The sequence below is a fragment of the Halichoeres trimaculatus genome, unplaced genomic scaffold, assembly GCF_033239565.1.
Source record: "Halichoeres trimaculatus isolate MK-OKI-2021-1 unplaced genomic scaffold, fHalTri1.1 fHalTri1_scaffold_4, whole genome shotgun sequence".
Taxonomy (NCBI): Eukaryota; Metazoa; Chordata; class Actinopteri; order Labriformes; family Labridae; genus Halichoeres; species Halichoeres trimaculatus.
In genome coordinates, this window is record NW_027437182.1 from 11467156 (window position 1) to 11481685 (window position 14530).

At 40.6% G+C, this 14530-nt stretch overlaps 1 protein-coding gene across 2 annotated transcripts in view; it reads right to left on the reverse strand.

The window, feature by feature from the left end:
* The window catches only part of anos1b (anosmin 1b), a 47961-nt gene that overhangs the window by 5525 nt on the left and 27906 nt on the right, over positions 1–14530 (reverse strand). The window contains exons 3-9 of one of the 2 annotated variants that reach the window (XM_074667451.1): positions 12571–12633; positions 11736–11940; positions 10471–10655; positions 7860–7989; positions 4446–4539; positions 3675–3918; positions 805–943 (exon numbers count right to left, since the gene is read on the reverse strand). In XM_074667451.1, the coding sequence (XP_074523552.1) occupies positions 805–943; positions 3675–3918; positions 4446–4539; positions 7860–7989; positions 10471–10655; positions 11736–11940; positions 12571–12633 (1060 nt within the window). Of the gene's footprint in view, positions 1–804; positions 944–3674; positions 3919–4445; positions 4540–7859; positions 7990–10470; positions 10656–11735; positions 11944–12570; positions 12634–14530 lie in introns of both variants that reach the window. The other variant, XM_074667449.1, reaches the window with a different exon arrangement.

The window sequence follows — 14530 nt, forward strand, 5'->3', positions numbered from 1 at the left end:
TAATCAACATTTCTCATGCTTTTTTTCTGCTCGGTAAAACTAATAAACTAGCACCTGAGTGAACATGTATGTGTATATGGACGACAGGATGTATGAAAGCTATAACTAACACATGGAGTTTCTTAACATATGATCTTTTACCAGGAGTTTCATAAAGTGCTGACTCAGCTGCAGCTGTCAGCTACACTTTCCTGGTAATTCATTCACTCTGTAGGATTAATTGGTTTTATCTGACCCTCATTAGCTTTGAGAGAAACCAAGCCAATCCATGGACTGTGTCAAATATTAATACAGCTAAATTATGAACGGTAATATGTTCCATATTAAATAGATGGTATGTGGTGTGATAATTGAGCTGCAGCTTGCGTTAATCCTCTGCTGGGCTGACCAACAGGTCGCCTATAAATACCTCTGTTGCCTGGACGACCGTTAACATCATCACTTTCCACTGTATGTGTGTTTTTAACAGAGCAACTGTGAGGGGACAGAATATGCTGACAGCGAGGAAATGGAGCAGCTCTGCACATTTTTACATAAAATCATTAACTCAATAATGTATGTTAAAGGGAGGTGCTGTAGACTGTTTCTGCAGTATTTATTAACAGTCGGACAGGTTCATGAAATGTTTAAAATATGAGTTCCTGTGAATCTCTAGCTGGGGAGGAGTTACTTGGGAAGTCTTTAGGTGTTATCTGTGGTAGGGACAGTGGGAGATCTGGATCTTAAAAACATGATGCACATAGTATACTGTGTTTTACAACAGATTTTACCTCAAACCCCAGAAGGAAGATGTTGTGTGCTTACCTGCATGAGTTATTGTGGTGAAGATAATTTGTGCTCTGGGACTCTTCAGTCTCTTCTGACCCCAGTAGGCCACCGTCTGCACAGACAGGATGTAGGAAGTAGCGGGCAGCAGACCCTGCAGCCACTGCTCACACTGTGCCTATAAGTACCAGAAAGGGAGAGGGGAACCTGAGCCTTTTTTCAGCCACCTCTAATTCACTTATTCAGTATAGAATATGACGGACGTCTCCTAGACATGATGTCAAATGTGCAAACAGCCCAGAAAAACTTATTCCATACCACCACTGGACCCAAAATAGTGACTGCCACTATCCTCATCACCCTTCCTGTCATCACAATCCTCATCATTAAAGCCTGAGTGATGAGTGCGCCCTGCTCTGTGACTGACAGGCCAGACCTGTTCTGCATTAGCCTGCTGTTTGACTGACAGCTCATTAACATCCTCTTAGTCAATCAGCTCTGTCTGACTGCTGAGTCTGAGGTAGTCACAACAAAGAGATGCTTGGGTGATAACTGTGTGTGTGTACATGTGTGTGTGTACACTTCGGACAGAGTGAGACAAAAACAGGTTAAAAGCGGTTTCTAAGCGACTTGCAGACAAAATGGGGTAAAAGTATTTCCATTACACTCAAGATAGACAAAACATATGGCTTGTACAGCTGCAAATGCACGTGTAAGTGTGTGTGTGTATTTGTGAAACAGAGACAGCAGGAGAAGCCTGGATTTCTATTTTGGGGCATAATGTCAGTGGACGTTATATATGAGACGCTGATGTATATTTAAAAGCACAGATTCAGCAGAGGTTTTCCCATGTTTGAATACTTCCTCCAATTTCCCTTTCCAACTTTAGATTTAATGCTTTCTCCCTTGAGGCTTCTCCTAATAGACAGGATATTAGCTTATTAGCTTAATATACATTCAGGAAAAGTATTATCGTGTGCTAATAGAGAGCTAGAACAAAGGAGTGCTTTACATTACTTGAAAATTATTTCACAGAGAACAGACATGCTTTTCTTGTGCCTGTCTACCTGTTGTGATGCTGAAATCTTTGTGTGTGTGAGTGTAGACGCAGCTGCAAGTTGGTAACACTAGTTAGGGGGCCTCATTTAAATTCCAAGCCTTCAAACCGAGCAGAACAGAGGAGCAGACTACAGATAAATGGCTCCATCAGGCTCAGTCTGGGATCGCCATCACTACTTAGGATAGCCAGGTCCATATGAGTGCACTGGCATTAAAGCCTCGAAACTCTTGATGTTTATGCTTTTAATCCTTTTGTCTCTGCTTTTGAAGTGAATGCCCACTTTAGAGATGAAGATTTAAGTGTCTCTAAAGCTGAAGGATCCTCTTCAAAGGGTTCTGTTTACTCTCCCAAAGAAAAAAATTACAGGCGATCATGAATGTTGCATCTACGCTGTAATATGTGATGTTAGCTGTTATTATGGGTATTTAGATGCTGCTGACTGGACTGATTTGCATTGTAAGCATATCACAGCAGTATGAAACCTGTAATTATCAAAGTCAGATCAACCAGCTTCACTGTTTGCAGCATTAAACACCATTCCAAAACAGTGTGAAACATTTTTGTGTTTCTTAAGTTACATCTTTAAAAAAAATCCTCAAATGCTTCTCTCTATTACTTTAAAATTAAAACTTCTATGATAACAGACACACTTTCTGCTGAACCCGTTTGTTCCCCGATACTTTCCTATGACTTAAATTCATTATCCAAATGCTGGACAGCAGCTGCTCTCTCTGTTGTCAGTCAATCTACACAGCCAAGATGTCATGTTACATTTCACCTCAGTAAAGCCCTCGTGTTGTCAAAGCACTCCAACAAAGTCACGCCCCATGAAGAAAATGGTATGTCTGTCCAGGGACACATCAGGGTTGTATGCATGAATATGCACATGTAAAGAGAAAACAAGAGGAGCAAGAGTCTGTTTTTTCAATCGCAAGATTCTTTCCCAATCTTTTATCTGCGTTTCATTTGAAGGATATTGGTGTGTTGTTGTTTATTGTTTACTTGTAGAAAATGAACTTCAAACGCCAAGAACTTATATTTTGCACTTGCATACAGTAGCTGTTCCAAGAACCTGTTCAGCTTGAGCCTGTAAAAATTCTGCAATAATCAAAACCAGAATACCACAGGGAATGAAGGAGCGTGTGCGTGTGTGTTTGTGTGTGTGTGTGTGTGTGTGTGTGGTAAACGGTTTTACAGAAGTTGTAAAATCTCTCAGGTGCAGCAGTAGATTTTGTGTATGTTGTGGGAGTGTGTTCAAGCCTGATGTTTGTTTCAGATGTGATTTCTTCACCTAAAACTCAACTCCTGTTTAGAATTATAGAGGCTTAAAATTTTAATTCATTGTCAAAAAAAGGATGAAAAGCCACCTTTTCTTGTCCCTTAATCATGCTCTGATTTGTGAGATTATAAGAAAACCAGGACAGACGCTGCAAAAGCTGATGCCAAGACATAATGCTACATGTTATCTTAGTTAAACCATGTAATTCAATTTTTACAATTCATTTCTATTTTATTTTTTAAAAATGTGAAAACCTGTCATGCCGTGTTGAGATTTAGAGGTGATACCGTAAAGTTTCCAGTCTTAAAATAAACTGCATGGATACTCAGCTTTGCTTTTTATCCATCACAAAAATGAGAGGAATCTGTGCTGTTATCTAAGTTTCTGTGTTATTGTGAACAACCTGTCCAAGTATGATCTACTTTGAGGTCTACATTTATCAGAATAAGTGGATAAAAGAGTTTTCTGACCCTTATGATAAGAAGTACAAACACTGGTTTCTGAGAGACTTTTCAACCATAGATCCTACAACAATGATGAAACTGTGCGGTCTACAAGACGTTTCCTTACCCCTTGAGTGACTCTGGTATTGCTCTCCTTCTTATCGTGCTCTGCTGTGTGTGAGTGTGTCAGGCGTGTGTGCATGTTATTGTGCACTGCATGCGTGTCTGCATGTGGTTTCTGTGTGTGTTTGTGCATTGTCTGCGTGTGTCGCGGCATCCAGGTGACTCTGTAGTTGTGCACAGGCAGGTCTCCCTCGATGGGGGGGTTCCAGCTAATTAAGACGGCCACTGTGACCCCGCTTCCCCTCGATCTGTGCGGAGAGAACAACAGGTCAAACAACATCAAAACAAGGATGCAAACAAATTACTGGTGAGGAAGCAGACAAGGAGGTACTTCCTGACATGTTGACTTAAGTAGTAAATGTTTTTGTTACACTGAGCAGAAGCTAAAAAGATAAAACAGCGTATGTCACTGCTTTGACTCATCGCTCTGCTATTCCTCATTTGTTCCACGTATAGCCTCAATTCATTCATCATCATGTTGAGCAGAGCTACTATTTAAGTCCTCACCTCTGTTATTAGATGATTTACTGGAATATTCAACTGATCCAAGACATGCACTGAACTTTCTTTGCCCTTGTTAAGCATTACATTACACAAATAGAAGAGACGCTGTAAGATGTCATTGAATAAAGATGAGCTGTTATTATCATCAGACAGGCGACGACTCTCCACATGACCACATTTTACGACTGATTGCTTAGAAAGACATCTGAGCAATTACAACGCAAGGAAAACAGTAAAGAACTTCAACTATTTATCTGCAGTCATCTGTTACCTGTCTGTGAACTGGGTCCCCTGATGTGAGCCTATCCAGTGGAGAGTCTGGTTGCTCACTTTGATGTTTACTGGAGATTCTGGAGGAGAGGGGTCTGCAGACAGAGAGAGAGAGGTTACAGAAAGATAGTGTCAAAAGAGAAGTTGAAGAAATCACCTTAAAATTCACTACTGAGGGTACCAAAATTAATAGACATGAGGCGCAGGAAGCTACTTTTGAAGATGTCAAAATCAAATCAGTGTACTCATGTCACAGTTTTTCTTTCATATGAGTTTTGGCAGGTAGGGAGTCAGAGAGCTGTGTTCAGGGAGATTTGAATCATTAAATCAAATTCAGACTGGGAAGTGTAGAGGCTTTTCTTCCCACAAAAATGTGGGGAGAAAACAGTGCTCATTGTGGAGGTATACTAACAGCTAAATTAAATGACTACCTCTTTCCTCAGCTGCAAGGAAACGTTCAAGATCTTTGCTAAAGATTTATTTAAGACTTACTTGGTTAAGATCATTACTTCGATAAAGCAGACTGTTGACTGTCTGGACTGAGTCATTTCCACCTGGTCATATTTGAGCCAATTAGATTTAAAGCATCAAAGGTGAGCAGTACAGGAGAAGCTCGAGGCCTTCATTTTCAGTAGCCACCACAATGCAGACCTAAAGCGACCACCACTAAGTCACTGTAGGTCTCCGAGATAACATCTCCAGGTCGCTGCTCTTTCAACACATGGCTCTGTGTCTCATTAGAACCCAAGTCCTGTTTTCATTAAAACTACAAAATGTATCTGATTAGAACTACATTCCCCATGGCAGGCCTCCCACAGGCCCTGGGCCGTGCATGGCTGACCCTGACGCAGAGATCAAAGTGAGGGCAGCATATTCGGGCTGCAGGAGCTGCTCTGTTTGTGTGACTATGTGTGTTTTTTCTCTCTCTGGAACAAGCAGGAGGTCTCTCTCTGCCAGCAGTAATTTTCAGATCAGAACCAAAACATGTGTTTTTCTCCGAGGCTTTTTTCCCCACTCCGTGTGGTTCCCGCAATCAGCTGATTTCAGACCATTGTTGCACAAGATAAAGACATCAAGATGAGTTTTTCGATCCAGACATTCCCGCTAATCACAGCTGGCAGGTTCAGTGAAACCCTGACATCTGAATGAACAGAAAAGGTAGTTTTTCAAACTCAGTTTCTCTTTGGTTAGCATCAGGTCACACTGAAGGAACTTCAACCATCCTGACATCTGCCAGCTTCCTGATTTGTGACCCCTGACCTCCAGCCCCTGACTAATCAGGCTAATGAACTGGAAACACAAGTCTCTGACTGGAATCAGATGGTAATTCTAATGTCAAAGTGTGTGTCTTTAACCTTTAACCCCGTCCTCCTAAATGCACACACGAAGGTTGCATAAAGGCAACACCACTGTGTCTAAAAGAATCATCTTTTGGAAATTACCCTTTTTCTTGTTTACATCCTTCTTTAAGATACATACAGAAGTTGAAAGCACTCTCATATCTGAACTGTGCTTAATGGTAAATTTGTAGTTAAATAAAACTTCCTGTTGTTTTGAGTTAAGTCTCTAAACACTTTTTTTCATGACATCTTACAGTCACACCACATGCATACACTAATGGCAAAGACTGCTAAAGCTTCCACCTGTACCAACCAACTTATTTCTGGCCATTTTTCCCTTCATTTAGTTCTAAAAATACAAAAATGCAAAATTTATCCATGTTTTAAGAGCAAGCTACAGAGAAGAGGCTCCAAACTTTTCAGCTTTCAAGATGCCAGACACTTTCAACCTCCTGTCATGGGAATATCCAAAATAAAAAAAATAATAATTAGGTGATCTACAAAAAAATGACAACTTATGTGCACATGTTGCTGTTTCCTAAATTCATCTATTGACATTATCCTGGCTTCGTCACCTCTAGGGTTTTGTGTAAATTAAGAAATGTGGGAAAAAATTCAGTTATCAAAGTTTTATATAAAATTGAACTCATATATTTTTTACATTTCACTAACAATGGATGAAACATGCAGCTGTACAAATATTTTTGGGATTTTGGAAGACATTTTTTGACCCCCTATCAGTATTTTGTGACACTCCAGGGGGTCCTGACCCCATTTTTGGAACTACTGACGTAGAGGGCATGATAGCAAATGTAATAGTCCAATGTAACTTTCGTTCCCAAGTTTCAACAAGGTGACAACTACAAAATATATAATTGAGCATGGACATAAAACTTTGCTTGAAGCTACTGAGTATGTCTGTTGTCTCTGCTCCTTCTGTTTCTGATGTTAAATCAAACAGTCCTGTTTGCTGCAAGGATGTTGTGGTCAACATCAGTTAGAAAGTTTTGTTTTTCTGAATATTTTATCTTTTCCAGTGCGTTTTCTAAATATAACACTTCTTCCAAGTGGAAAAAAAACATGGAAATGTCCCAGACAACATATATTTATGTCTTATCTTGTGCATTACATGCAGCAGTCAAATTAAAAACACAAGTATCAATCCTCTCATCTTACTCCAAGGAGTAAAAGGAAAATAAGACAAGCCCCCAAACTGCTGGATTATTCCATAATAGACTTACATTCCTCAAAAAGTTGCAAAAAAGTTTCCTTAACAATTTTTTGAGGGATGAAGAACTTTACTACTCTAAGTTTAGTTAAAGACAGGGGAAAATGATATCTTAGACACCTCCCCATAATCTCCCATAAGTCCTTGATTGATAAAAAACCTTTTTCCAAAGCTCAGTCCAACCTGAAGTCATTATTCACATGCAAACATGCTCAAGCCAATCCCTGCAGGGGATTCATATCACCAGCCAATCCTGGCACAACACCAATATGACCTCAGTCTGCGAAGCATTAGAGCTACGACCTCCTACAGTGTGTATGTGGGTGTGTGTGTGTGTGTGTGTGTGAGTGTGTGCGTGTGTGTGAAGGAGCTATCATACTCTCACTTTCACCCTCTCTCACTGTCCTGCTCCAGGGATTTGAACCTGGCTCTGGACCAGCTGACTTGTGTGACACGCTGTGATTTAATGTGTGTTTCTGTACTGTATGTGTGAAACAGTGCATGTGCAGTTGTGTGTATTTTCTGTTTCCTGTCTGTGTTTTATGGACTGCTTGATAGTTTCTCTGCCGTGTGTACCTTATCCATCAACTGTGAGTGAAAGAGAGAAAGAACAGAAAAGGACAGGAAGGTAAATGTAGAGTTTCAAACGTTCCCTCTGAGAGATGTAATATCTCTCCTAAAATGACACAAATGGAACGGATGGAGCTCAGGACTCTGCGCCGTGCTCAGAGTCTCTTAGCAGAATATTAAAATACACCAAAAGGTTACGGAAACATGTAAGAGGGATCATCACTCTCGATGGGACTCTTTGTGGTGAAAACGAGAGTGTTTGTTCAGACTGCGTTACCTCTACTGGAGATGTGGTGCCTGCTGGGTGTGGTGAAGCCTCTGCTGCCGTGGCTGTTGATGGCTGCTACTCTGAACTGGTACCAGCGCTGAGGCCTCAAATCTGACAGAACCAAGTGTTCAGAGAGGGTCTGAAAATACAAAAACATCACATGTAAGCATGTCTACATTTATGACAGAAATAAGAATCTATGGTTAAGACTTTGAACCTCTGTCTGACAGATAAATGACATGTCATTCATAGCTTAACATCTCTTGATTGTGTTATGTAACTTAAAGCTCCTGGGTGGTGTTTTTCACTGGTCCTGAAACAGACTGAAATGAACAGTGATGCCTCTTTATGACACACAAAAGCAAAGTAGACCGTTAGCAAAAGACTGAAAAGAACTATTTTGGAATTTTTAAAACCTATAACTGATGCAAGAGGGTATGAGGAGAGGAAAAACTCTCTTGTTTTCATTTTTTCACAGTAAACAGAGGGATAAAGGGACACATTTGACATTTGAGCGTTCAATACAGTAGCTTGGGCATTGAAATTGAAGTGCCGTCACTGCTCTGTTTTTGGCTGTAAACAGCCACATAGTTCCATGCACAAGCTTCACATCTTGGAAGAAGACAAGACTAAGTGGCTAGAGTTAATTTATCAGGAAATGTGTCAGCTTCACTCAGTTAAACTGTGCATGTGTGTGCTAGTCACTTCACGGCCTGCTTTTCCAACTTTGGACAGTACAACAGAGGGCTGGTGAATAGACTGGTCCTGAATCCAGGCCCATTACCAACCATCAGCTAACAAACCTTGGACCCTGGAAATGTGAGTATTTTAAATGCTGTGTGCTGTGGGGCAGATGTAAGAGCTTTTCCTCAGTGTCCCCCCTGTCTCTGTGTTAGCCTCAGGATGCTAACTTAAGCTGCGGTTGGCCTGTTGTTTTAGCCTGTAATGTTACGGTAAACGAGCTGCGCTGTTTTCTAAACATTGTTCACTCGGAGTTTGTGGCGCCGCTCACAGTTACGCTGAAGAGCGGGGCGGTATCAGCGGTGGCTCATTTACATATGAAGGTCACGCCCACTAAATCAGACCGTCCTGAACAGAGGGGCTATGAGAGCCTGGAAACAATGCTGCTGTGCTTGATTTATTGGCTTTTTGGACCAAAACATGTTACTATTATTTCATGAAGACATCAATGATCCATTAAACTGCAGAAAAGGAGCATAATATGGGACCTTTAACAGCTCAGTTCTTGATAAACACAAACTCATGCGTCATCCAGGTGGAGTAAAACAAACCCTTATCCTGATCTTACATACAAGCAATTTATAAATATGGTTTTACTCTTATGATTTGAAACATGTTGCTTTTTTTAACCTCTCTCTTGCAACTGGTCATAAGAGGATGATAAGAGAAATATATCCATGGTGGATCAACCATCCTGGCTTTGTTAAACAAGTTTTGTTACTCTTTGCTGAAGCCATGCCACCTGTTTCATCATATTTCTAGTCTTTGGCCAAAACTTCACAAACTGGCAGCAGTTCTTAGCCACTGGTTTAAACCAGTGGTAAGAGAGGAAAAACTACAAACTAGCCTGATCACCATTTCAATGAAAGCCCATGGTGTTAGATTAAACACCTCATTCATTCCAAGCCCACTTCAGACCCACATGAACACCTCATCCCTAAAAAAGTGTAACTATATCTTCTTTTAAAACATGACAGAGCCGTCTTGTTCTTTCAGACACATAGGTTACAAAAGTTAACAAGATGGAAAGTCAGATGAACAAAGTGGGATTGGAATTTCATCTGATAATAGTCAAATTAAATGATTTGCAAAAATTACAGTTCAAATTCCTGAGGATTCACATGTTTTGTCTCTGTGACAGTGTGAATGTAATCACTGCTTAAAACCTACTCATCCACACACACTCACACACTCACATGCACACTCACAGACACAAGCTGCCATCTATTTAAGTCTATAATGAGCGTTCAGTCATTCAGACTCAGCCGGTGGAACGACTGTGGCTGCCTGTGGTTCCTTTTTAAGCTCTGCTTATTTACCTAACCTCACACAGGCTCACACACATGGACGTACAGTGCTCACACACACACTCACACACACATTTACCCTCTCAAACACACGCACACACACACAGACAGTTTACCCTGGCAGAATGGGAGACTTGCTGGGGTGGAGAGGTTTAGACAGCAAGGCAGCAGACGGATGAGGTGGAAACAGAGACTAACATCCATCTCCATAGCTGAGAAGTTTCATCATTCATGGCAAATTGAGAGTTATGAGGTAAAGATATGTTGCAAACTTTGTGGAGCTTTCCCACTTTTGAAGGCACAAGGAGCCATTTTTAGAGCTTCAATCACTGAAAAATGCTAGCTAGGCAGAAAGAGCCTCGTGCTGTGTTGTAATAAGTTTTTTTCCAGTAATCAGCTTCCCTACATCAACATCCCCACAGCTATTACCACCCACCAATGTAGACAAGCTGACAATAACATGATATTTACCTTCTAGATGTGAAAATTTGACCTTGAAAATGATATAACAAATTATTATTGAATCGTCTGTTTTTCTCACATCAGCTCTCTGGTCAATGTGTTGTACTTGCCATGGCAATAGTGGTCCACGGGGAGGCATGGTCTTCACTGGGATGAATCCCGGTGTTCCAGCGAGACTGGAGCACGTAAACAACCGGCTCCACGCTAACATTGAACTTTGACACCCACACCACCTTCACTCGACCCTCCGAGTCTTCAACGAAGCTCATCTCTCTGCGAGGCTTCAGAGGAACACCTGGAAGGACACACGGCCAAGAAGGGATGAGTAAGTAATTTTCATGTAAGCGCTTAGAAAGGAAAACATATCAGGAACGTTGTTTTAATGGTTATTCAAATTTATCTAAACAGGGTCAAACTGCAAAGTCAAACACTGAGATTTATTTTCTGAGGACAGAAGGTTGTTGGGCGATCATATAAAAAAAAAAACAATTACACTGACAGTTTATTTCAAACATCACCTCATTAATAAACCACAACATTTTGTATTTTTTATTTTTTTGTCATTCTTGATTCAACCAAATTTAGTTTATGGTTGGAAAAAAGCTCAGGAAACAGTCAAAATATTACTTATATCTAACTGCAAAACAGGATCACAGAGCCTGCAGATAAACAGTGTTAAAATGGTTTTCAGAGTGGCTACCATTAGCAGGGCTTGAACCAAGGGGCCTGTGCTGGTCAGGCATTGCTCCAGTCGAGTGGATGGCCTCCATACAACTTTATCTATATTTTCTGGACCAAAACACTGCAGAGTTTTAATTTCTTATTTGGCAAAAATGCACCAATCCCTATTCATAACCCTCTAAAAATCAATATTGGGCTAATTCCATTCATCAGGCATCAATTGCTTTAGACTACCATTCACTAAAAAGTTCAACTGCTCAAGCAAAAATAGAAACTTTTCTCCAGTAATATTTTCTTTCTGTATTTAATCAGTGTGGTCATGTACTCAGTTAAAAAGGCATCTGAAGCAGTTTATTCTCCAGACGAGAGCTTTCTTTCAATCAGCTGCTGTTTGGACCTCGACTCAAGAATCTTTATTACACTTAATTTTATTGTAGTCATTTGGCCGACCCTCTAAATGTAGATTCAGTACATTCAGGCAAAGGCGTAGGAGCCAATTTTGTGAGAGCTGGCTAAAATAGTTTAAGTGCCAAGCATAAATCTTGTTTTTATTAAATATAGTATCTTCTACTTTGAGTACCTGTGGTGAATATAAAAACATTCAAAAGCAATCTATTGTGCAGCTGCATCCTGAACTAAAGCCCACAGTATGTTGCAAGCATCCTCTGACATGCTGCCAGGGACTTGCCTTTACCTTTATATAGATTGGCCGGGGCTTGGCATGTATGTCCACAGCCGTTGGCACAACATTTCCTCGCTGAGGGACAATGCTGGTCTGAAGAGCAGCTCTCCACGCAGGCTGCAGCGAAGCCGGTGGCTCGCTGAGGCGGAGGGCAGTCACCCTGACGAGACAACCTCAGGGAGGTCAGAAACTCCCTGCTCGTCACACACTCCGTCTGCTTCTGAGAGACAGAACAGGGGGGGTTGTTATTATTGCAGTGGACACATAACGGAAATAATATGTAATGTTTAAACACACACACGAGAGCAGAAAAACACACAGCAGAGGGGAAAGTGTTTCCTTTGGTAAACTCCAGCTGGCTTTTTGCAGGCAGCACATGAGCTCTGGTCTCACAGGGGGTAACGTGTGTATAAATGTTTCTGCGCACATGACTGCAGATCAGCAAAATGTAAACACAAGCTTAGCTAATAGCTGTGAATTACCCTGTGTTCCTAACCAGCCAGCCAGTCAGCCGTCAAGCCTGTAACATGCTTCAGCTATTGTGATGAAAAACTAATCTGTCTGAAAACCACAGAAGCAGACCGGTTTTACAAATAATCATTTACGGACGCACACACAAAACACACACGTGCACTTTCTCCCATTTACACACCCAAAGGCTCAAACATGTTATTCAGAACACACTCATAAAGCTTGAATAAATACACAAAGAAAAGTTCTTTCATGGTCCTAAAATAAAGCTTTTCAGGGACAAATATTGTTTCTTTCTGGTCCTGAAGTGACTGTTGTTCCACACACACACATACACACACATATACACACACTATGGTCTCTCTTTCTGCCTTACCTCACAGGACTTTGGAGAAAGCATCTTCCTGGACTCCCATAATTCTTTGCATGGCTGAAGGCACTACACACAAACAGACAAATAAACAAACATAAGTCTGCAAATAGGGATGATGCAGTAAGGGTCTGACAATTTACAAATGTTGCATGATGATGATAAAGTGAGTCGAGAAACAAAATGTGTTGTGTGACCATGAAGGTCGTCAGTCACAAAGTGGACGGTAACTTAAAGGCAGATTACGGACAGGGCAGATTTTTTCTCAGTAAGGCAGAAAAAAACAGAACATCAAGAAGAAGAAACATGAACATACTTGAACATCTTCACAAAGTTATAAAAGGATGAAAATTTGGATATCACTCCTGGTCTGCACATCAAGGATAGGAGACTTTGAACTGCAGCTGATGAGGTTAGTTTAGCACCAAGAAAGAGAAGCGAGGGGAACAGCCCGGCTAGCTAAAAGGGCACAAAATCCACTACGGGCAACGCTTAATCTCATAAATAAACATTTTTTATCCTCTTTTGTTCAATTTGAACCAGGAGTCTTTTTTTCTTGGATATCCAATTGGACTCCATCACCGCCTGCTTGTTACGCAGGGGCATAAACCTTACCCTCTCCCTGTAATTAGAAAGTACATGAGTCAAATTCAAATTTAGTCAAATTCATTTTCAGGGTGTGCAAACTTTCAGAGTGGAAAGGAATGGTTTGAAGGATGAAAACAAAGAGCGCAGACCTCTGCCAAGCATTTTGTGATTGTCACGCAACACTTAAGTCCTGCTTTAATGTTATACTCCCTTTCAGCAGACTGTCTGCTACAATTTGGTGTTAGTTGCAGGTTTGTACGATAATTTGTTACCTGAGAGTGTTAAAAATTATGATGACCCATGTTTCATTTTTCAGATCTTAGTATCCAGAATATTGCCAGGACCTGGATCGTACTATAACATCTGTCAGAAATGATGGTGACCTTGTCTTATATTCTTGTGCAAAGCAATCCGACCATTTATCATGGAGTTATATATAGAGATGGGTACCGTTCACACATGAAATGATGCGATACCAATGCCTGGTATCTGGCAATTGGTACTCAATGGTAACAATTTTTGTACTTTTTTGTGTTCATGTGGTTAAAAATATCAATTTGTATAATAATAATAAAATGTATATATTTTTTTCAATTTAACACATTTGTTCTTCAATATATAACCTTACAATGTTGTGTTCATGTCCAGCATGGAAAACCGCCTACTCTTCCACTCCCTCATAGTCACAAGGTTCATTTAGGTACCTAAACATGGTACCTTTTGATTTTTCTTGAATCTGTACTTGATACTTTTGACAGTACTTATAAAAGTACCTAATTCGGTACCCATCCCTAGTTATATACACACGGTGAAAATGTCCCTATCTCACAATGATAAAGAATCCTTTAAAAAAAATCCGGATCGCCTTCTTCGTTATCTCATTTTGAACATTTCCTGAAAATTTCATGAAGATCTATTTGTTACTTTTTAATTATATTGTTTACAGCTAATAAACAGACACACTCTTTGAAAAACATAACCTCCTTGGTGGAGTTAATAAAAGAATGAAAACTCAGCCGTGGAGACAGGCAACTTCAAACTACCACTAAAAGCTGTTCTGCTACAGGCTGAGGGATCTTTGCTGTTTAATCTGGAAGTTTAAAGTGTGTGTTTTGGTTAGCTCAAGGAGCATGATGTCAATACTGTGGCACCTCCAGCTGATCCCTTCTGACAGACTGGCTCCAAAATGCACAGTAAGTCAACACCTTTTGTGAGGAGTATTTTGGCTTCTTTTTTGTGTAATGGAAAGAGGTGGAGCACATTGTCCATCTTTATGTCCAGTCAATGCAGCAGTTGGCTCACCTGCTGTGTAATCTTACCAAAAAAGACGGATTCTTGTCCCTAACATCTTCTGCAGGCAAATTCTGGATCCGTTGTG